The 19,463-nt window shown below is 58.9% G+C and overlaps 1 protein-coding gene across 1 annotated transcript; it reads left to right on the forward strand.

The window, feature by feature from the left end:
* Nucleotides 1–1,408: 1,408 nt before the first annotated feature.
* EFHD2 (EF-hand domain family member D2) lies at nucleotides 1,409–18,219 on the forward strand. Its single transcript, XM_079927313.1, has 4 exons — nucleotides 1,409–1,774; nucleotides 13,918–14,065; nucleotides 15,268–15,402; nucleotides 16,439–18,219. Exons 1-4 carry the CDS (start codon nucleotides 1,470–1,472, stop codon nucleotides 16,568–16,570), a joined length of 720 nt encoding a protein of 239 aa, XP_079783439.1. The 5' UTR covers nucleotides 1,409–1,469; the 3' UTR covers nucleotides 16,571–18,219.
* The last annotated feature ends 1,244 nt before the right edge of the window (nucleotides 18,220–19,463 follow it).

Genomic DNA, 19,463 nt, shown 5'->3' on the forward strand with positions numbered 1-19,463 from the left:
GTTATACATTCTCAAGGGCTCTCTGCCTCCAGAGCACTGGTTTTTTAAGCCCTAAGCCCATCTCTTCTCTGCACATTGATGGGTAGGAGCTGCTTCTGCAAAGGGGTCTTGAGCATCACCCTAACATTCTAGAGCAGCGGTCCCCAACCTTTTTGGCACCAGGGTCCGTTTTCATGGAAGACAATTTTTCCAAGGACGGGGGCGGGGTGGGGGGGAAGGTTTCGGGATGATTCAAGTGCATTACATTTATCGTGCACTTTATTTCTATCGTTATTACATCAGCTCCACCTCAGATCATCAGGCATTAGATCCCCGGGGGCTGGGGACCCCTGTTTTAGAGAATAAGCACAAAGCACAGTAGTGATTCTCAAACTCCCCTGGGTGTCTGCTAAAAATGCAGATTTCTGGGCCCCATTCCAGAGATCAGTTTTGTCGGTCTGGATTGGTGCCTGGGAACCTGAATTATTAACCAGCCCCACTCCTCCCCCGCAGTGGTTCCGCTGCTGGAGGTCCACAGCTTTGCAGTTTTAAGGTGACAGACCAGACCACAGAGAGAAATTCTCTCTGGTCCCTTCCTGACACCCCATCCCTTGAGCCTTTGAAGAGGACATCTCTTCTCTGGGGTCCCCACTGAAATGGCAATATCAAGATCTCCCTGTCAGTTCCCCTAAAATTAAGTCTCAGACGACCGCGTGGCCCAGCAGCTATTCTGCCAAGTCATTCATGTGATGTGCTGGCCCACAGGGAGAGGGCAAGGCTCTTCTCCCTCTCGCTCTCCCGCTATCTGCGAGGATCTCTCAGGGCTGAGGCCCAGGGTCATATCCCTCGCAGCTGCTGATCCATCCCTCTCCAAAAGATGCAGCAGCTCCACCTGCGGTTACGTCTAAACGGGGGTTCCTGCTCACCGGGTACACCTTCTTCATTACCTCTGCAACCCTCATCGAAAGCGACAGTGTGTAACATTGAGTCGTCTCCATAGCAACCGACAGGGTGTCACACCGCCATGGGATTACGACTCCACGGCGTGGGGATTCCAGAGAAGGGGTTGGGGGCGGCGCCCCCCTGCGCCCCAGACCCACACCCAAACTGCAGGGAAGGACCCCCTCGTCCTTCCCGCCTCGGTCCCCGGCCCCCAGCCCGACCTCTCCCGTTCAGCCGGCACAGTGAGGAGGAGAGGGGGGATGGGTTCTACGGGAGCCCCCCCAACCTTACGGGGGAGGATGGTGGCGGGCCCGGCGCCCCCGGTACACTCTAGTCGCGGAGCTCAAGCCGGAGCCCGAGCCCGCGCGGGGCGGGCTGCGCAAGGCCGGGAGCCGGGGCGGGAGCGGGCGGGCCCAGCGAGGGGCGTAAGTCCCACCTTCGGGGGCGGTGCCTGGCGCTGGGGAGTGTCAGGAAGAGGAAGAGCGCGGCCAGAGGCGGCGCGGGCGCGCGACTAGCAGGGTCCGGGGGCGAGCGCCGCGCGGGCCACCATGGCCACGGACGAGCTGGCCAACAAGCTGAGCCGGCGGCTGCAGATGGAGGGCGAGGGCGGCGTCGAGGCCCCGGAGCAGCCCGGGCTGAACGGGGCGGCGGCAGCGGCGGGGGCACCCGACGAGGCGGCCGAGGCGCTGGGCAGCGCGGACGAAGAGCTGAGCGCCAAGCTGCTGCGGCGCGCCGACCTCAACCAGGGCATCGGCGAGCCCCAGTCGCCCAGCCGCCGCATCTTCAACCCCTACACCGAGTTCAAGGAGTTCTCCAGGAAGCAGATCAAGGACATGGAGAAGATGTTCAAGCAGTGAGTGCCCGCCCGATACGGTTCCCCACCCACCCCGAGAGCCGGCCTCGGCTCCCGAGCCCCCGAACCCTGGACCCCGCGCCGTCCCGGGACCCATGCGGCCAGCCGAGCTCCCCGATCCCTGACACACCAGGGGCGGGGACCCCTGGCCCCTTCCAGATAATCACGAGGCTTCGGGACCTCCTCCCTACCAGGCATATGGGTCTGGGGACCCGCGGCCCCTGGCACGCGACCCCTCCTCACCGTGACGCTGCCCCCGACACACCGCACGCGCGCACGCGGAGTGGGGGACCCCGCGGCTCCTTCTAGATAAGCACAGGGGTCTGGAGGGTCCGGTTCTCTGGCCTTGTTAGTGATGCTTCTCCACACGCGCGCACACCGAGATTGAGGACCCCGTGGCCCCCTCTCCCCCTCCTCAGCTACTTGAATTCCCAACCGCCCCCCCCCCACCAAACGCGGGTCTAAAACACACACCCCACCCTCCAGCGCCTCAACAAAGGTGACCATTCCTTTTACTGGGGTCCTTTCATTTACTCTGCTTATCTCAGATCCCTCTCAACGTGGGTTCTGGGCCGAGACCCCTCCCCCGCGTCCCCTCCACTTATTCAGCATCTGCCAGCAAACTGTGTCAAAGACCCTTCGGCCCCTCCCACCTCTGCCCTCATCCACTCCGTTAGCCAGGACCCCAGCCCTTGACCCTCAGGTGATCTCCCCAGGGAGGGACCGCTTCCTCCCTGCCCCTGACTCGGCAGGTATGTACACACACACACACCCGCAGCCACGTCCCTGCAGGGCCGAGTCCCCGCCTCCCTCCGCAGACCGCCCCTCCCTCCTCTTACCCTCGTCACCCCGCGACACCCAGCAGCTTTGCAGTCACTGCCCCCTGTTTTCTGTCAGAAAGGCCCCATCTCTCCTTGCCTCCCTTCCTCCACCGCGTGCCCCCTTCCCTCCCCACACAGGGTCCCTGACACCCCACACCTTCCCATCTGACTTGGCTGGTAGCTCTCACCTCTACCTTTACTCCATCCTTAAATTCCATACCCCATGCCCTCAGCAGGTTGGGCAGGTCCTTCCAGGCCTCTGGGCTTCCCCCTCCCCCAACAAAAAAAACTTTAAATCTCTGTGAAATTACTAGAGAGAAAGGCTTCCAGGTCCCCTTCCGGTCCATCACTGCATTCACCCAGTTGGGATTGAGATGGTCAGCCACGCTGCCCCACCCCGAGCAGTGAGGGGGGCCTGGGGCGGGGGTGAAGGTACTCAGCCCCCCTCCCTTTGGTATTCTTCCCTGCCCACCTCCTGTTGACCATCCCCCCTGCCCCTGGCTGGAGGGGAAAACAGCCCAGGGGTGTGATCTGGAGTAGATCTGGAAGTGGATCCAAAAGGTAGAACCGTCCTGAGGCCAAGTCTCAGGTGAGGGAGTCAGGAGGTCTGGCAGCCCAAGGTCGAGAGGAAGGGGCGCTGACCCCACCTTGGCTGGGGCAGTGTGCTCGGACTGTAAGCAGGAAGCCCGGGGTGGCGGGGGGAGGGTTTTGCAACCCCCCAGCTTGAGAAAGGCTCTTTCCCACTCCTCACTGCTTGCTGTGGCCCTGCTTCTGCATTTGGCCCCAACGCAGAAGAGGTTTTTGGTTCTCAGACCTGGATGGCTGGGAGCCCCATGTTTTTCCGAGGGTCAGCCTGGGGTGGAACTGAGTCCTTAACCCCACTCCAGGCCTCTGCATGGAGACCCCTGGGCCTTGAGGAGCCTGCTTCTTTGGCTCCAGGGTCTTGTCTGGGAGTTCTTCTCAAGTTTCTTCCTGATAAAAGACTGGCCCTATCAGGAGAGCAGGAGTTCCAGGATCGCAGCCTCAATAGAAGGCAGTCAGAACTTCCTTATAGACTCTGCCCCGCCCCCTGCCCCCCCCCCCCCCCCCCCCCCCCCCCGCCGCCCATGAAGTACGAGGGAGATTATTCAAATGCAGCCACCATCAGTGCCGCAGGACTAAGGAGCTTCTCCGTTCCTCCCAGCAGCCCCATGACATAGAACTGTCGTCACCACCATGCCGCAGTTGGACAGTCTGGGCACAGAGCGGTTAGGTAACTTGCCAAGAATACACAGCTCAAAAAATGATGGAGTCATAATCTAAACCCAGGTCTGTGACTCCAACACCCATGTTCTTCCCTCCTGGGTTTCCCGTCACAGACGTCTGCCTCCACGCGGGGAAACACACCCCTCCAACACCCGCTTCCGTGTGCACGGCTGAGTTTCTCCCACGTGGACCCACCACCAGAGTCATTCTCTTAGGCTTCATCCCCTCTACGCCCGCCAAAAACAAGAAGGAGCTGTTTGGAGAACCCAGACACGCTGAATGAGCGGGGACCTGGGAGGCTGCAGCTTGGGTGGAAGGGGCGCGGGACTAGGGGAATGGTCGTGAAGCTGCATTTGCAGCGCGAGCTCACTTTTTACAGAGGCTGTTTGGCTGTTAGTTTGACAAGGGGTACTTTGTTGAAAATTGAGGGGAGCTGAACCCCTGGAAGCCCCCTCTTGGCACCACGACTGCCTGATGAGGTATTGGCAGGGGTGAGGGGGGCAGGAAGGGGTCAGGGAGATTCTAGGGAAGGAAGTACCACCCGCCGGGGGCCCTGGCGTGGATGGAAGGCTGCAGATTTTGTATTCAAGGAAACAAGGCTTCACTGTGCCAGCCGAGCCCAGCCCAGCCGAGTCCCGCCTGTGAACAGCCAACAGACGGGCTCTCATGGAAGACAAAACTCGCGTTCTGCTTCTGCTGTCCAAGAGGTGCTGCAGCCTCCTGGGTCCAAGCAGGGCCCAAGGATCACAGCCAAGGCTCTGCTGGGACACTTCCACCCTGATCTGCAGCTCCCATGGTAGAGGGGAGGGGAGCCTGGCCCCCCTGGGAAGCCATCCCCCAGAGCAGAGTGCAGGAGATGGGAGAGGGCTGAGGGAGCTGGGAGCTGGACTTGTCTTGGAGGCCAGGAGCTAGGAAGTGGGGCTTTGTCCTGGCTCTGCCACTCAGTTACCTAGTCTGCCTACCCCCTCTGGGCCTCAGTCTTCCCATCTGTGAAAGGAGCATGATGTATCTGATGATTCCCAAAGGTGATTCACCAATGACTTCCTTAGTTCTGAGTCGTCCGGAACCCTCCCGGATGGCAGAACTGCCTTCCAGGGTCTTCCAGTTCATCCATTCAGTGATCATCAGCAGATACTTCCTAAGGACGGAGATGGAGGGAGATGAGAGGGGGCAGAGGGAAGGTAGACGGGCTTTCCGTCATCGCTGACCTCACGCTGCTGGTAGTTTCCATCTGGGAGAGACCTCCGGGGTTGTCACCAATGCTTCTCCCCCATTTTACAGAAGAGGAAACTGAGGCCCAGGAAGGTGTAGTGACATTCCTGGGGAGGTTTTCCGTGGCTGAACCAGAGCATCCTTATCTATACGGTGGGAAACGTGGTCCCTGCTTCTCGAGGTGGGGTGGGGGGAGGTGATGCACGCAGAGCTCTGGCAAGGTGCCAGGCACCTGGAGGCACCTGGACTCTCAATCCTTCCTCCTCTTGCAGCCTCAGGCTGCACCCCTCACCTCTAATCCGACCCTCTGCCCTCCTCTGTCTGCCCATCCATCCTGGGCTGCTCTGGAACCCTCCAGGCAAGGGGCAGCCACCTCTGGCCTGGCAACAGCCTGCGTGGGGCTCTGCGGGGTGATGTAAGCCGAGACCTGCCAGAGAGGAAGGCAGCCATGTAATTCTGAACCCGCCGTGGAATCCGAGGAAGATGTCCTAGTTCCCTGCCCTGCCCAGCCTCGTCCCCAGCCACTTCATCTCATGACCCCTTGCGTCAGAGAAGAGGGGGGCTTTCCTCTCTCCTTCCCACCTTGCCCTCCCCTCCTCTCCACCTGCTACGCCTCCCTGGTGTCGCCCTAGGCTCCTGCAGCTCACAGCAGCACCACCCCCTCGTCCTTCCTGGAGGGCTGTCTGGTGCAGTGGTTAAGGGCAGGGCCTTTGGAGTCAGCCGCCCTGGGTTGGAATCCCAGCCTTGGGCCCTGGGGCAAGGCACGTAAACCCTTCTGAGCCCCGATTCCTCACCCTGGAACAGGGAGAATAACAGAACCCACCTCACAAGGTTGTTACGAAGTGCCCGGCACAAAATAAGTACTTTCCAGGTTCCTGTCGCCACCATCCCCAGCCCTGGTGGTGGCGCCTAGCACGGAGATTCCTCCACAGAAGCCACTGGCTGACTCTACCTACCCCCATGGAGCTGCCCGGCCTGCCAGACTGGCAAGAACCCTCTTGCTTTGGGCCGGAGTGACGGGGACCCAGCATGAGAACCCTCTTTCCCGCCTGCTGAACCGACACTTTCATTGACGGCTACATATGGCTTTGATAAATAACAAAAATGGGAAACCGAATTCATTATCACTTAACTACGTGGAAGGCAGGTGGCAGAAAAAAGGGCAGCGCAGACAGCAGCCCTGGGATGACACAAAACTAGGACTCCAGCGCCCGTCTGCCACCGCCCGGACGGGGTGCTCTGCTTCTCAGCGCCTGTTTCCCCTGGGGCTAAAGAACCTGCCTGGTAAAGTCCTGAGGATTAAGTTTTAAAAAGTCCTGGGGAATTCCCTGGAGGTCCAGTGGTTAGGACACCGCCCTTTCACTGCCAAGGGCCCACGTTCAATCCCCGGTCGGGGTACCGACACGCCTGACCGTGCGGCCAAAAAAAAAAAAAAGTCCTGAGCCTTTGTAGAGAGCCCAGCATTGTGTCTGGTCTGTGGGCTATTAAAAACATAGACGATGATTTTGAAAAGCTTCACGTCCATTCCTTTGATCATATTTTATTAAGTTTCTGTGTGCAAGGTCCAGAGAATTAAGGGGAAAATAGAGTTCCTGCCCTCAAGAAGCTTAAAGTCTCACGGAGAGCAGTGGCATAGAGGGGTGGGTCTTTGGGGGGATAGAGAGGATGGGCCCACCGGGCTGGAAACGGCAGGTTCCATTTCTTTATTTCTATGACGAGGACTGAAGTTCTCCTGAGGGATGCCGTGCCGCCGGCCCTCCACAGCCAGCCCCCCGCCGCCACACCCTCTCCTTGTTAAATGGGGCCGCCAGGCCCAGTTGAGCCTGGTGTGTTATTTCAGGAACTGAACTTCATCCTCACACCAGCCCAGGGAGGTGGGTGCTGTCATTATCCCCACTTGCCAGATGAGGAAAGCAAGGCTCAAGGTTATAATAAGTGGCAGGGCCAGGATTAGAACCAGGTCTGCCTACTGGGAGCTCCCGAGGCCAAGTGAGGGCTGCGTTTATGGGAAAGGAGGAGTCCCAGAGCCTAGGCGGGGGGTGAGGCGGTGAGGGGGGAGGTCCTCTGGGGGTTCAGAGGTTGGGTCCTTCCCCCTGCAGCAGCCAGGAGCTTGCCTTTCTGGGGAGAAGCCCCACACCCCTGGGGAGGGAGGATTTCCTGGCCTCAGGCCTGTCCTCTGCTCTCCTACTTCCCTTCTGATTCTGAGTCACCTCTCCTTTCCGTCCCCCCAGGGACTTTCGGTTCCCTTTTGGTTTGCACCTTCCTGCCTTCTCTCCTCTGTGCCTCTGGGTTCAGGGCCTGGTTTCGGCTGTAGGAGACCCAGCCCTGCTGCCTAGGGCCCTTTCTGCAGGGCCAGCCCAGCCAGGAGCAGAGTCGCCCTGTGGCCTCAGCAGGGACAGTCCCCACATCCTCCATCAGCCGAGTTCCCTCTGACTGCCCAGCAGCCTGCTCCTCGGCAGACTTCTGCTTTTCAAGGTCTCTAGAGAAGCGAGGGTTCCGGGCCAGAAAGGTGCAGCCTGACGGAGCCGGGCCCAGGGACGCCTGAGCTGTGTGCAGACAGAGGGCCGCTGTGGCATCTCCACTGCAGGCACTTTGCCTCTTGTTCAATCCTGTCTCGGCATCCTGGAAGATGATCATCACCCCTTTCATAGATAAGAAGACCGGGTCTCAGAGAGGGTTCCATGACTTGAGGAGTGGAGACAGGATTTGAACGAGGGTCCTTCTGACTCCCACGTCCCTTTCTCCCATGGGACCCGAAGAGAGCAGCGTCAGTGTCCGCCAGGAGCTTGTTAGAAAGCTCAGAGGCTCAGGCTCCACCCCAGGCCTACTGGGTCAGAATCTGCTTCCCCCCCCCCCACCCCAGTACGCGGGCCTCTCACTGTTGTGGCCTCTCCCGTTGCGGAGCACAGGCTCCGGACGCGCAGGCTCAGCGGCCATGGCTCACGGGCCCAGCCACTCCGCGGCATGTGGGATCCTCCCGGACCGGGGCAAGAACCCGTGTCCCCTGCATCAGCAGGTGGACTCTCAACCACTGCGCCACCAGGGAAGCCCAGAATCTGCATTTTAACAAGGCTCACCGGGTGTGCGCATTAAGGTTTAAGAAGCACTGGGCCACCATAGCTGTCTCCCTGCCACGTTACTTAGTCTGGGCAGTGAGGGGAAAACAAGAGGAAAGATTAAGTTAAATAGTAAACACTGGGTTATATTAGACATTCAGTAAATGTTCTTTGCAATCACTTTTATAATAATTATTATTATTAGGGGCAGGCAGGGAAGGAGGCGGCACAGGGGAGAGCCCGGGGGTGGGGGAGACCCACTGCTGAAACTACATGTGGAGGGAGCTGCCCTCCCAGGGTGGGCTCAGCATTAGGTGCTCGAACTTGAGGTTAGGACGCCCCCAAGTCCTGACAGCGCCCAGCAATTGCCATCAGCCTTGGGGGCCCCCACTTGATCCTTGGACTTATCGGAAAGCCGTGGAGGAGGCGTGAGCACCCCCCAGCCACACACTCACCCGTATGCACTCACACACCCTCTCCTTGGCTGACACAGGGCAACAGATCAAGTGTCAGAGTCCGCAGATAGGACTGGAGGAAGTGGTGAGAGGCTGGGCTTTCCCCCCATGAGTCAGGCAGTCTGGGGGTGGGAGAGTGCAGGAACGGATGGGCACTGCCGGCCGTCATCACCGAGCCTGTGGGCGTCCACCTGCACGGGGAGGCGGGCCAAGCCAACCTGCCTGTAACAGCTAGCAAGGCCAAAATGTCCCTGTTGTCCAGAACTTTCCTGCCCCAAGCAACCTGCCTTCCCATTTTGCAGGTCAAAGAGTAGAGGCCTAGGAGCCTCTGGGGCCTCCCCAGATAGGATGGAGGAAGACCGGGTCTGTGAATGCTGAGAACAAAGCCAGGTGGGCCTGGGGGCTCAGCGGTCCATAAACACCACTCTCTCCAGCTGTCTGTCCTCCTTGGGACCCCCATGGGCAGAGGGGCCATGAGCAAAGGCCTGGGATGGGAACTAGAAGGGAGAGAATTGGGGTCCCCTATGCCCCCAGATCAGCTGTTCCCACCCTCCCCTTGTGCAGCAGCTGTGATGACTCCTCAGTCTGCTCTCAGACTGTACAGCACAGCTGGTGGGTGGGGAGGGTCGTGCGTGAGGAGAAAGTTTCTAATAGTTCCAGAGCCACAATGTGCTGCTTTAGGTAAGCAGTGAGCTTCCCGTCCTTAGAGGTATTCAAGATGCCAAGCAGGAAAACTGCACTGTGTATCTGACCCTCATGAATGGCTAAATGAGGTGGCCTCCAGTATCCTTCCCAGCCTGAGTTTCTTTGGTGCAGGGTCTGTAGGCATCAAGACGCAGCATAGTAGTTAAAAGCACATGTTTTTCATCAGGTCAGGGTTCTGATCCCAGGTGTGCCCTCGTCAGCTATGGTCTTGGCCCAGTCACTTTCTCCCTGAGCCTCAGTCTCCTCGTCTGTAGTATGGGGATATTTATGCCTGCTTCATGGGGTTCCTGTGAGGATCTGATACGAAACACTTGGCACAGTGCCTGGCACATAGTAAGTGCCCAGCCAAGAGCAGCCACTAATGATAATATTGTTATGAAATGAGGGCAAGCCCTGCACGCTGTAGGAGCCGGCCACTGCTCTCACCCCCGTATCTCCGGGTTATCAGAACCGGGGGAGGAGGAGCCATCAGCCGGATGGGACCTGCAGCCCAAAGGGGCAAAGTCTGCCTGGGTGGTGGCCGCTGCTCCACGTGCAAGGGCGGATGGGAGGGGATTTCGTCACCAGCATCCGGGGCGGCAGCTGCTGAGCCCTCCCCGTCGAGAGCTATTCAGGGGGAGGCTCAGAGGGGTGGTGGTTAGGCATGTGGGCACAGCACCAGGTGCAGCCGCTTCCCTCCAGTGCTGGAGAAAAGTGCTCAGCTCCCAGCCCAGGAGCTTTGTTGTCAGTCCTGCCAGATGGAACTGGCCCTCCCAGGCAGGGCCCAAGCCTCTCCTCTCAGCCCAGTCTCCCCCAGCCCTGCAGGCTTGAGAATCTGGGGCCCTCCATGGGACCGCCTTCCCAAGAAGAAAGCAGGCAGGCAGGGAGGAAAGCTTACAACTTTGGGAATCTTGCTTTTCTCCAGCTGTGTGACCCTGGGCTGCTTGCTACCCACTCTGGGCCCCAAGTTCCCTACATGACATGAAGGGGGTAGACCAGGCATCCCGGCGGATCTTTTCCATCCCGGGTACGGGCTCTTTTCCTGGATCCTCTGAGCCACCTGCAGCCTCAGCTGCGGCTCAGGGAGCGGGCTGAGGGAAGAGAGGTTCTCCCCAGTCAGGGATAGATGCCTGTTTCCAAGCATCTTAGAACACCATTCTCTCCTGGGTTGCCAGTTGTCCTCCTGCTGGTGGCACAGAGGCAGTCTCCCCCTTTGTCACTTCCCTCCCTGTCAGAGGAAGAACAAGAGAGTAATCCAGGACCGAGGCTTCTCTCTCTCTCTGCCCAGCGAGAGAGCAAAAGATTCTGTCCGGCTGTCTCTTCACCTCCCCAAGTGGCGGGGTCCTTGAATCAGGCCTAATGGGGGTGGGGGAGGGAAGTAGTGGGACCTTCAGAGAAGATGCTGGAGGGACCTCTGGGTCATCGTGTCCACCCGCTGCCTCCAGGCCAGTCTACAACAAGCATTTCCTCCCCGCCATGCACCATCAGGACTGGTGCCTGAGGGAGAAATTGTATTTTTTACCATTATTATTCTCACTATCAACACCATTTTTATATTATATGTGCAAAGTACTTAACTAGTATCTGGCACATAAAAAGTTCTCAACAGCCCCTATTCTAAAGAAATTGCAGGGTTTAAGGACATACTAGGTACTGGGCATTTTACATCCACAATCTCCTTTATCTCAAATCCTAGAGGTAGATGTTACCGATAATAATAATTTAGCAGTAGTAGTACTGTAGTTAGCGTGTAATGATTAAGTACTTATTGTGGGCCAGCCTCTGTGCTAAGAATCTGGGCGGATCATCTCTTAACTCTTGCCGCAAGCCTGGGATGGGTCTGATCTCCATGATGTCAATGGTTCATAGGGTCATGTGACTTGAGCAGCGTCACCTAGCCAGCAGGTGGCAGAGCTGGGGTTAGTCTCAGCAGAGCTGCTGTGAGCACAAACCTCCAGGGTTTACCCAGGAACCTGGCTGATCCAATGACCCAGAGCCCACCCACGTCACAGCCCAGGGCACATGGTAGATGTCCACTCCCCCGGGGGCCTTGTGGGAACAACCCCCTCCAGTGTGGCCAGCCCCTGCATTGTCCCCCTGGGGGCAGGAGCCCGGAAGCAGTCATTGATTGATGCTTGATTGACACAGGCAGCGGTTCACGCCGCGGTTTGAGCTGCAGCCCAGCCAGGCCTGGGAGCTGCCAGAGACCGAGATCCAGAGCCCAAGTTTCTGTCCAAGTTTGGACACTTTATCTGCACTTCCTCTGAAACTGAGCCACCCCTGGCTGCAGGAGTAACCCTTGAGCAGTAAATAAAGCTGAGGTTCAAGGGAGGCAGGTGGGGCGGTAGAGAGAGTAGAGTGTGGGCATCACAGGGAGGGGCGTCTGAACCCTTGGCCAGTGCCCAAACCTCTCCAGCCCCTGTCCCCTAATCAGTCACATGGGGACATAACTCTGACCCCCCAGGATTGCTGAGCGCAGAGAAAAATGCCTGGCACATAGTAGGAGCTTCATAAAAGTAACAAAGTCTCGTGATAGCGCTGGTAGCTGCAGTTTCTGGAGCCAGCGCTGTGTGAAGTGCTTGTCACGTGTGAACGTACCCAGTCCTCGCAGTGACCTTACGGAAGAGTCACCATCATACCGGGGGTTCTCTGCCTTGTCTCCTGGAGCCCAAGCAGTCTGCTCCAGCCCTGACATGTCATCACTGGAGCCCGAGTTCAGAAAGAGGCGGGGGCTTTGTCTTCCACAGGGACGCTGAGGAGGGGCATCCACGTGACTTGCCCCGGGAAAGACTGACTCCCTCACCTGGCCACGCTCCAGGGCTGCTCCAGTACCGGTCACTAAGGCTCATGCAGCAGCCACCCAGCCCCTTACCACTGGCAAACAGGCTCCAAAGATGGAAGGGGGGCGGGGCTCCACCGTGTCCCCCACAGGGCCCCTCCAGCTCTAAGCGGAGCCTGGACCACGGGATCGTTGGCCTCCCTGACCCTCCCGAGTCCCACAACCCTCCACCACATCCTCTCGCATCTGCTTCCGCCTCGGCTGTGGCCACTGCTCTCACCCCGGACCCTTTCACCCCGTGGTGGGGAAAAAGGCCTCAGGACCCCGTGTTCCCTGCAGGGTTCCCAGAGACCTATCTTCCGGTGCTGCATCACTTCCAACCACTGACTCACTTGCTCGTGAACTATTTTTACCCCTTGCACAAATGCTCTGCTCAGCGCTCCAGGCAGATGTCTCTGTCCTGCTGGCAACCCCAGGACAGGAGTGGTAGGGGGTGGGGGGGTGGGGCCCAGCAAATGTGCAGGTTTATGAGCCCTACTGACGTGGGGTAGAAGCCCAGCCCCTTCCTTCACTGCTGTGTGACCTTGGGCAGGCCACTTAACCTCTCTGAGCTTCCATTATAAAAGAAGGTTATTATGAAGATTAAGTAAAATAAAGTATGGAAATTTCCCAGCACAAAGATAGATTTCAAAAAGTGGTTGCTGTCAGATGTCCACAGTCATGTGAAGCTTATGTGTAATTAGAGATGGGTGAAGGGAATTGGGAAGCCCTGTAGAGGCCACAGGAATGAGATGTGTGTTTGTGTAGGAACTCCAAGTCTCCAGGAAGTTTCTGGAACTCAGCCCCTGTATGTCATATTGCTGTCACCAGCGCTGCCACCCAGCCATCTTGAGGCCTCGGGGACCGCACAAGCTTCTTTAGGCTCAGAAGGCCCATGTGGCCAGCGCTGAGATGACTCTCCCCAGCCCACCAGGAGACAGTCAGGGCGGCTGCTTGGCTCGCCTGATAAGAGGCCTGGCTGGGCGGTGGGAGCAGCACCCACTTCTGCCATGCTGTGTGCTCCCGGCACAGGCAGCACCTCCCCAGCCAGGGCACGGGCCTGGAGCCCAGCTCTGACCCAAGCTCTTACCACAAGGAAGCCAGTCGAGCGAGACGTTTAGACTCTGCCCCTCACCCTGTCCCTCTCTCTGCCAGGCTGTTGGTGGTAGAAAACAGAGACCTGAAATGTGCAGGACAGAGGCACGGTCATCACGTAATCACTGTTCCAGGTCTTTCCAGCCACCCAGCTGGATCCCTGCCGCTCATTGCAGGCACCCTGCACAACTTGTTCCCAGAACACACCCCAGGCCACCTTCCAGAAAACTAGCAGTGGCCCCTCCCTCCTGTGACCTCTGGCCCTACCCTGAGACATGTGGTACCTTCTGCTTCCTCCTGCGTGGGAACAGGGAGAGGAGGACAGATGGAGCCAAGATGTCCCTCGAGTGCCTGTGGAGGTACCTGGAGATGCTCAGTGAGTTCTAACTTCAGGGCCTCCCGTCACAATCCTCACCCCCATGGTACTGTAAATTCTCCCTCCCTGCTTGTTCACATCTCATTCAGTAGAGAGGGGCTGTGGTTTCCACTGCCTTGTGTAGCAGGTAAATTTGGCCAAAAGTTAGCACTGTTCAACATGTAGGAGGCTGCCAGGTCACGTGGTGAGCTCCCCATCATCAGAGGTAACCAAGCAGTAGCTGGGCCTCGAATCGGGAGTCCACCTGGGCCGAGGTCCTCTCCAGCTGTGATAAGATGACGTGTTGGTGGGAGGTACCTTTTGAGCCCCCAGGCTCCTTGTACTCTGGCTTATGGTATGAGGTGGCAGGATGTCCTTAGGCCTCTCTCTTTGCGCTCACAGGTACGATGCCGGCCGGGATGGCTTCATCGACCTGATGGAGCTAAAGCTCATGATGGAGAAACTTGGAGCCCCCCAGACCCACCTGGGCCTGAAAAACATGATCAAGGAGGTGGATGAGGACTTCGACAGCAAGCTCAGCTTCCGAGAGGTGAGCCCCACTCCCCGTGGGGGGCAACACCGGGGAGTGGGGAGAAACTAACCCCTCTTTGTCATTGAGCGACTTTGTCCGTGAACGGCCACTGTCGAGTGGCTGATGGTTGGCTGAGTGAGGTGTCAGCGGATCCTAGAGCAGGTACCTGGGGAGATTCTGAGATGCCTAAGTGAGACAGAGGCACGTGCGTTCCTTCACGCAGTGAGCACTGCTGGAGTGACTTCTGTATACCTGACCCCGTGTGGGCTGTGGCAGTACAGAGAAAGGCCCTGTGCTCCGGGGGTCCTGGCGTGTAGAGGGGGAGATGCTCAGAGAGGAAATAACAGGATGCTGTGCTTCAGGAGAAGAGGGGACAGATGGGGGAGGGACATGCACTGCGGGTCCGAGAGGAGCCGGGCGCTGAGCTGGGTGACCTCACACTCCGAATCTCACTCAGGCCTCACTCTGAGACAGGAGCCACGAACGAGCCTGTTTGCTGGAGGAGGAAGCAGAGGCTCAAGGCCAGAGAGCAAGGGCCCTGGTCCCTGGGCAGCATAGGGTTAAAGGCCAGAGGCGGCCTCTGGAGAATCAAGGCTCAGGCCGGGCCTGGGAACTGGCAGGAAGCACAGAAGAGGCAGGGCGAGAGGAGGGGGAGGGGGGCGCCTGGGGGAGCCGAGTCCAGGGAGGAAGGTGCTGCGAGCAGCACACGATGATGGTTTGGAGTCCGGACCCAGGTTCAAATCCTGCCTCCATCGCTTTCTGGTGCTGAGATCAGGGCAGGTTTTTTCTTGCCCCTGAGCCTTCCTCGCTCTGTAAAATGGGCAGAGCCATGTACCTTTAGGACTCAGTAAATGGAAGTTAGAGCGGATTGGTTTGGGGAACAGGGGAAACAAAGGTAAGAGGTAGGTTGAGGCTTTTAACGGGAGCTGAGCATGGGCAGAGCAGCCTGCAGTAGCCCCAGTCCTGGGGGTGGCGGGGGCAGGAGACAGGTCACCTAGCCTCCCATCGTACAGATGGGCAAACCAAGGCCCAGAGAGGGAGGGACGCGACAGCCTGTGCAGGACACAGAGCATGGAGGACGGAGAGCTCGGACCTCCAGCTCCCAGGCCTGTGAGTACCTCCTTTCTGGGGAGGCCTGCAGCTGGCCCCGGGTGTGGGCAGGCTCTGGCCCCTTTCCCTCTCTCCCTGACAGCATCAGTGTTCTGTTCTCCCTGCTGCAGTTCCTCCTGATTTTCCGCAAGGCAGCGGCTGGGGAGCTGCAGGAGGACAGCGGGCTGCACGTGCTGGCCCGCCTCTCCGAGATCGATGTGTCCACCGAGGGCGTCAAGGGGGCCAAGAGCTTCTTTGAGGCTAAGGTAAGGAATATGGGAGGAGGTGTGGAACCCAGGCTGGGGTTGCCCTGACCCCCACGTGAGGACAGGTGTGGCCGGGGTACTCCGGGGCCCTGAGTTAGCTCAAGGGTCAGCACGTCCCCTTCCTGTCCCTGCTGAGACTGCAGACAGGAGGTGGGGAGCTGACGCCCCTCCTGGGTCGGTCAGGGCCCACGGCGCTCCTGGCTTCTGTCCCCTCCCGTCCAGCCTGTGATCCTTTCCAGCTTCTCTTTCTCTCCCTGCCCCAGAGGTGGGTGAGGGAGGGGTGTGTACTCTTGAAGAGGTGACAGGGGCCCCTTTGAGCTGCCCCAGCCCTGTACCCGGAGCCACTACCCGCAAAGGACTGGACCTTAAAGAGTGGGCCCGGGAGACAGGAAGCAGGCCCAGAAACACAGCACTGGCTCCCGGGGCCTCTGGAAGACACTAGCCCCGCCAGCCCCAGCCGGGAGGGAGTATGATGGGCCCCAGAGGCCACCGCCGTGCACAGTACCCTCCCCTTTCAGCACACGCTCAGATGCAGGGGACAAGTATGGTTCCAGGATCCTGCCCTCCCCGGGCCCCGGGGCCCCTGCCTGTTCTTGCTTCTCCCCCTCCCCATGTTAGCTAAGAACATTCCTTCTGAAGGCCTCCTCCCACCTCCCTCTGGGCTTCTAGGGTTGATGGGATGTTTCCGGGTTCATCAGTGGGACCAGGTGTGCCTCTGGGCTTCCCAGGACAGGGGACAGGGTAAGAATAGCAGCTTGGGAAGCTCACATTTCTAGGACCCGTGCTCTGCAGCAGCTACTGAATATGTCTTCTCTCTTTCAATCCTCCCAACGTATCCATGAGGTCGGAGTTACTGAGCGCCAGGCTGTAAGTGGAAGCAGTGAGGCTCAGAGAGGTGACTGAAGTACCTGGCCCAGGACCAGGCTAGTGGGAGGCAGAGCTGTGTGTGCATAGGGGAGGGGGACAGCGGAACCAGAAGAGACCCCGGAGAGAGCCCCTCCGGCCCTGAGCCACTTCCCCCCCGACCCCACCCCAGGTCCAGGCCATGAACGTGTCCAGCCGCTTCGAGGAGGAGATCAAGGCAGAGCAGGAGGAGAGGAAGAAGCAGGCGGAGGAGATGAAGCAGCGGAAGGCCGCCTTCAAGGAGCTGCAGTCCACCTTCAAGTAGCGAGGCTGCGCCGCACCGCCTGGCCCCGGCCCCGGCGCCCAGTCCCGCGGGCGAGGGTGGCGAGGGCCGGCAGACCGCAGGCCAAGCCTGATCCTCGGCTCTGTCTGAAGGGACCATGCTAAAAAGCTACACGTGTCTGTGAACAAGCCGGCTGAGGGGTCTCCCAGAGCGGCCCGGCCCCTCCCCGCTCCCTTCCGCTGTCCCTGAGGCCCTGACACCAGCCGCCTCCCGGCCTGGCCCAGCCCTCCCTGGCCAGTCCTGCACCTCTCGCCTCCTGGCCGCCCACTGCCTGCTGCAGCCGCTCCTGCTTCTGGCTCTAGGGCGCTCCCTGCCGGTGGGCTGCCTGCACACACACTCCTCCCTGTGCCTCTCCCTTTCCACCTCCTCCTCTACCCCCGCAGAGACCACCTGCCCTTAACCCACAGGCTGCACTGCCCCTGGGGCCCTGAGCGCCCCCCCCTTGACTGGGGGAGCGACAGGTGGCAAGAATCGTGGCCGGCCCCATAGAGCTGATGGGTGGCACCCGGGCTCCCCATCACCAGCACCTGTTCCTCTGGCCCTGCCTCCTCTCTCTGCTGGAATCAAGGGGGGGCTTCTATCTTGGCGAAGGGACCCAGGCCCCTGGCACCCCATGCTGGCAAGGAGACCCCAGCTCTCTGGGGCCCAGCCAGGCAGGGTGAGGGGGCAGCTGTGCCAATCTACCTCAAGGGCCCACACTCTGCCGGCCATGCCACGGATTGTGGGCAGGGAAGGCTCTGAGGGCAGAAACACCAGTCCCTGGTCCCCTCCACCCCCCCGCTTTCCCTGGCCCTGAACAGCCTGAGGGTCTCTGGAGAGAAGAGCGTGGGGAGGAGGGATTGGCCCCTTCATAGGGAAGGAAACCAGCACGTCTCCATTCTCCAGGAGGCGTCCAAGAAGTGCTTTAAGTGGTTTGCACAGACCAGGTTGTGGGGAGCAGGGGGCCTGGCTCGGCTCTTTCACGCCATCCTTCCCCAAGTGACGTTCACCGCCTTGTCACCAGCAACGGGACATGTCCTGTCACACCCACTCCCTGAGGGAGCATGGGGACCCCAGCCCTCCCCGTGCCCATCCCCAGATGGGCCGTGGCCAAGCCTGTGCCACCGGCCCGGCCCTACGCGGCTCCCGATGTGCTCGCTCACGTGTGTGCGTGTCTGTGTGTACGTGCGTCTGTGTCCATTGCTATGTCGTGAAGCTGTGCCCGTCCTCCAGTCCAAACAAACGCATGGCCACCGAGGCCACAGTTATGCAACTTCCAGTGTGTGTTGTGACAGCGTCACTGCTTTTTAAACTCGGTAACTCTTTATTTTAGTAAAATGCCCCAAGAGTCCACAAAACTCCTGTTGGACTTGCAGAGTTGGACTTGCAGAGGTTTTATTTTTTTGGCCTTAGAATCTGCAGGAATTAGGAGGTACTGACCCCAGTGCAGCAGCCTTGGCCCTGGATTGCGTTTGCCTTAGCGGATATGTTTATACAGATGAATATAAAAAGGTCTTTTTCTTTTGGCCTATTGCTTTTTTTTTTTTCTCTCTTCCCTTCTCACCAAAAAAGAAAAAGGAAAAAAAAAAAAAGGCTACTTCTTCATTCGGTGGTACGATTATTTTTTTTAACTAAAATAAGATAAAATTCTATATTCTTATGTGTGTGTGGTTCTTGTTGGGGTGGGAGAGGGGAGGGGCTGGGAAAGGAGCGGACAGGATGAGGTCACCTGGGTGCTGGGGCAGCACTGGCTCAGGTGGCTCCCATGTCATTTCAGAAGCAGGGAGAAGAGGGACTCTTCCTAATGGGAGGTTGAGTTTGATGCTCACCTGCTGTCACCAGGGGCTAGTCTAAGCTCTTTATACGTAACAGCTCATTTCATCTGCACAGCCAGCCCAGGAGGGGGCTGGGGGTGCTGTGTTATTCCCAGATAAGAACAGAGACACTCAGAAAGTCTCCCAGAGGCACACAGGCAAGCGGGGCAGCTCCAGGCTGCTCGGTCCACAGCTCGTGCCCCTACCCATCCAGCCGCCCTGCCTGGCAAGTTCATTCAGAGGAGGACATGCACCAGGGGTGGCACCGAGGCCACGGGGATTCTGGATTGAGGCACCCTAGAGCCCCCCAAGACTCTCTGCCACACTCAGAGATGCACCCCAAGCCTCCCCCGCAGACGGGTGGTTGGATGAAAGGCAAAGAGCCAGGTGGTCCCTGTGTAGCTTTGGACAGATCAGGCTCCCGCTGGGTCTTAGTCACCCCACCTGTTCAATGAGAGGGTCTCAAAGTCTTCCCAACCATTCGGTTTCCAGGTAGCGTGTCCCCCGTCTGTCAAGTGCAACCTGAGTTGGGGGTGCAGGAGTTTGAGATTAGGCTGGGCATCGCTGCCCCCGGGTGGACATGGGTCGTATGACAGCAGCCGGGATGCCCTCCACCTCTGGCTTCCTTAGTCCCTGCTTGGAGGAGGCTGCGTCCTTGAAGTGTATTTCCTGAGAAAGGCCACTCCCACATGCCACCTGTGGCCTGAGATGCCACTATCATTAACACCACATGTTGGGTTAAGCGTCGCCCTTCAATTGCCTTCCCAAGGGCAGAGCATCAGAACCCCTGACATGCTAGCAAAAGGGTCTCAGAACTGAGAGACAGAGGATACTGACAGGGAAGGGCTAAAATTCAAGCCCCAGAGCCCCCGCCCAGCTGGCCCGGCGGTGGATGTGGGCCTCCAGCCCTCAGAATGTGAGGGACACAGGCCAGCGGTCCCACGCCAGGCCCTCCACCATCAGATCCAGCTGAGAGGGGCCCCAGCCTCGGCCCGCACAAGACCTCCCACTCCCAGCCCAGGCAGAGGGCACGGGAGGAATAAGGAGGCCTGGAGTGATTCAGGGACCAGGAATGGGAAGGG

Source organism: Stenella coeruleoalba (genome assembly GCF_951394435.1).
Source record: "Stenella coeruleoalba genome assembly, chromosome: 1".
In the NCBI taxonomy this organism is placed as follows: Eukaryota; Metazoa; Chordata; class Mammalia; order Artiodactyla; family Delphinidae; genus Stenella; species Stenella coeruleoalba.

Bases quoted from the DNA above. Each gene is read 5' to 3' on its own strand.
- EFHD2 (XM_079927313.1), top strand. From the start codon at position 1,470: ATGGCCACGGACGAGCTGGCCAACAAGCTGAGCCGGCGGCTGCAGATG. The intron at 14,066-15,267 runs GTGAGCCCCACT...TCCCTGCTGCAG, and splicing joins GCAAGCTCAGCTTCCGAGAG to TTCCTCCTGATTTTCCGCAA. The intron at 15,403-16,438 runs GTAAGGAATATG...ACCCCACCCCAG, and splicing joins AGAGCTTCTTTGAGGCTAAG to GTCCAGGCCATGAACGTGTC.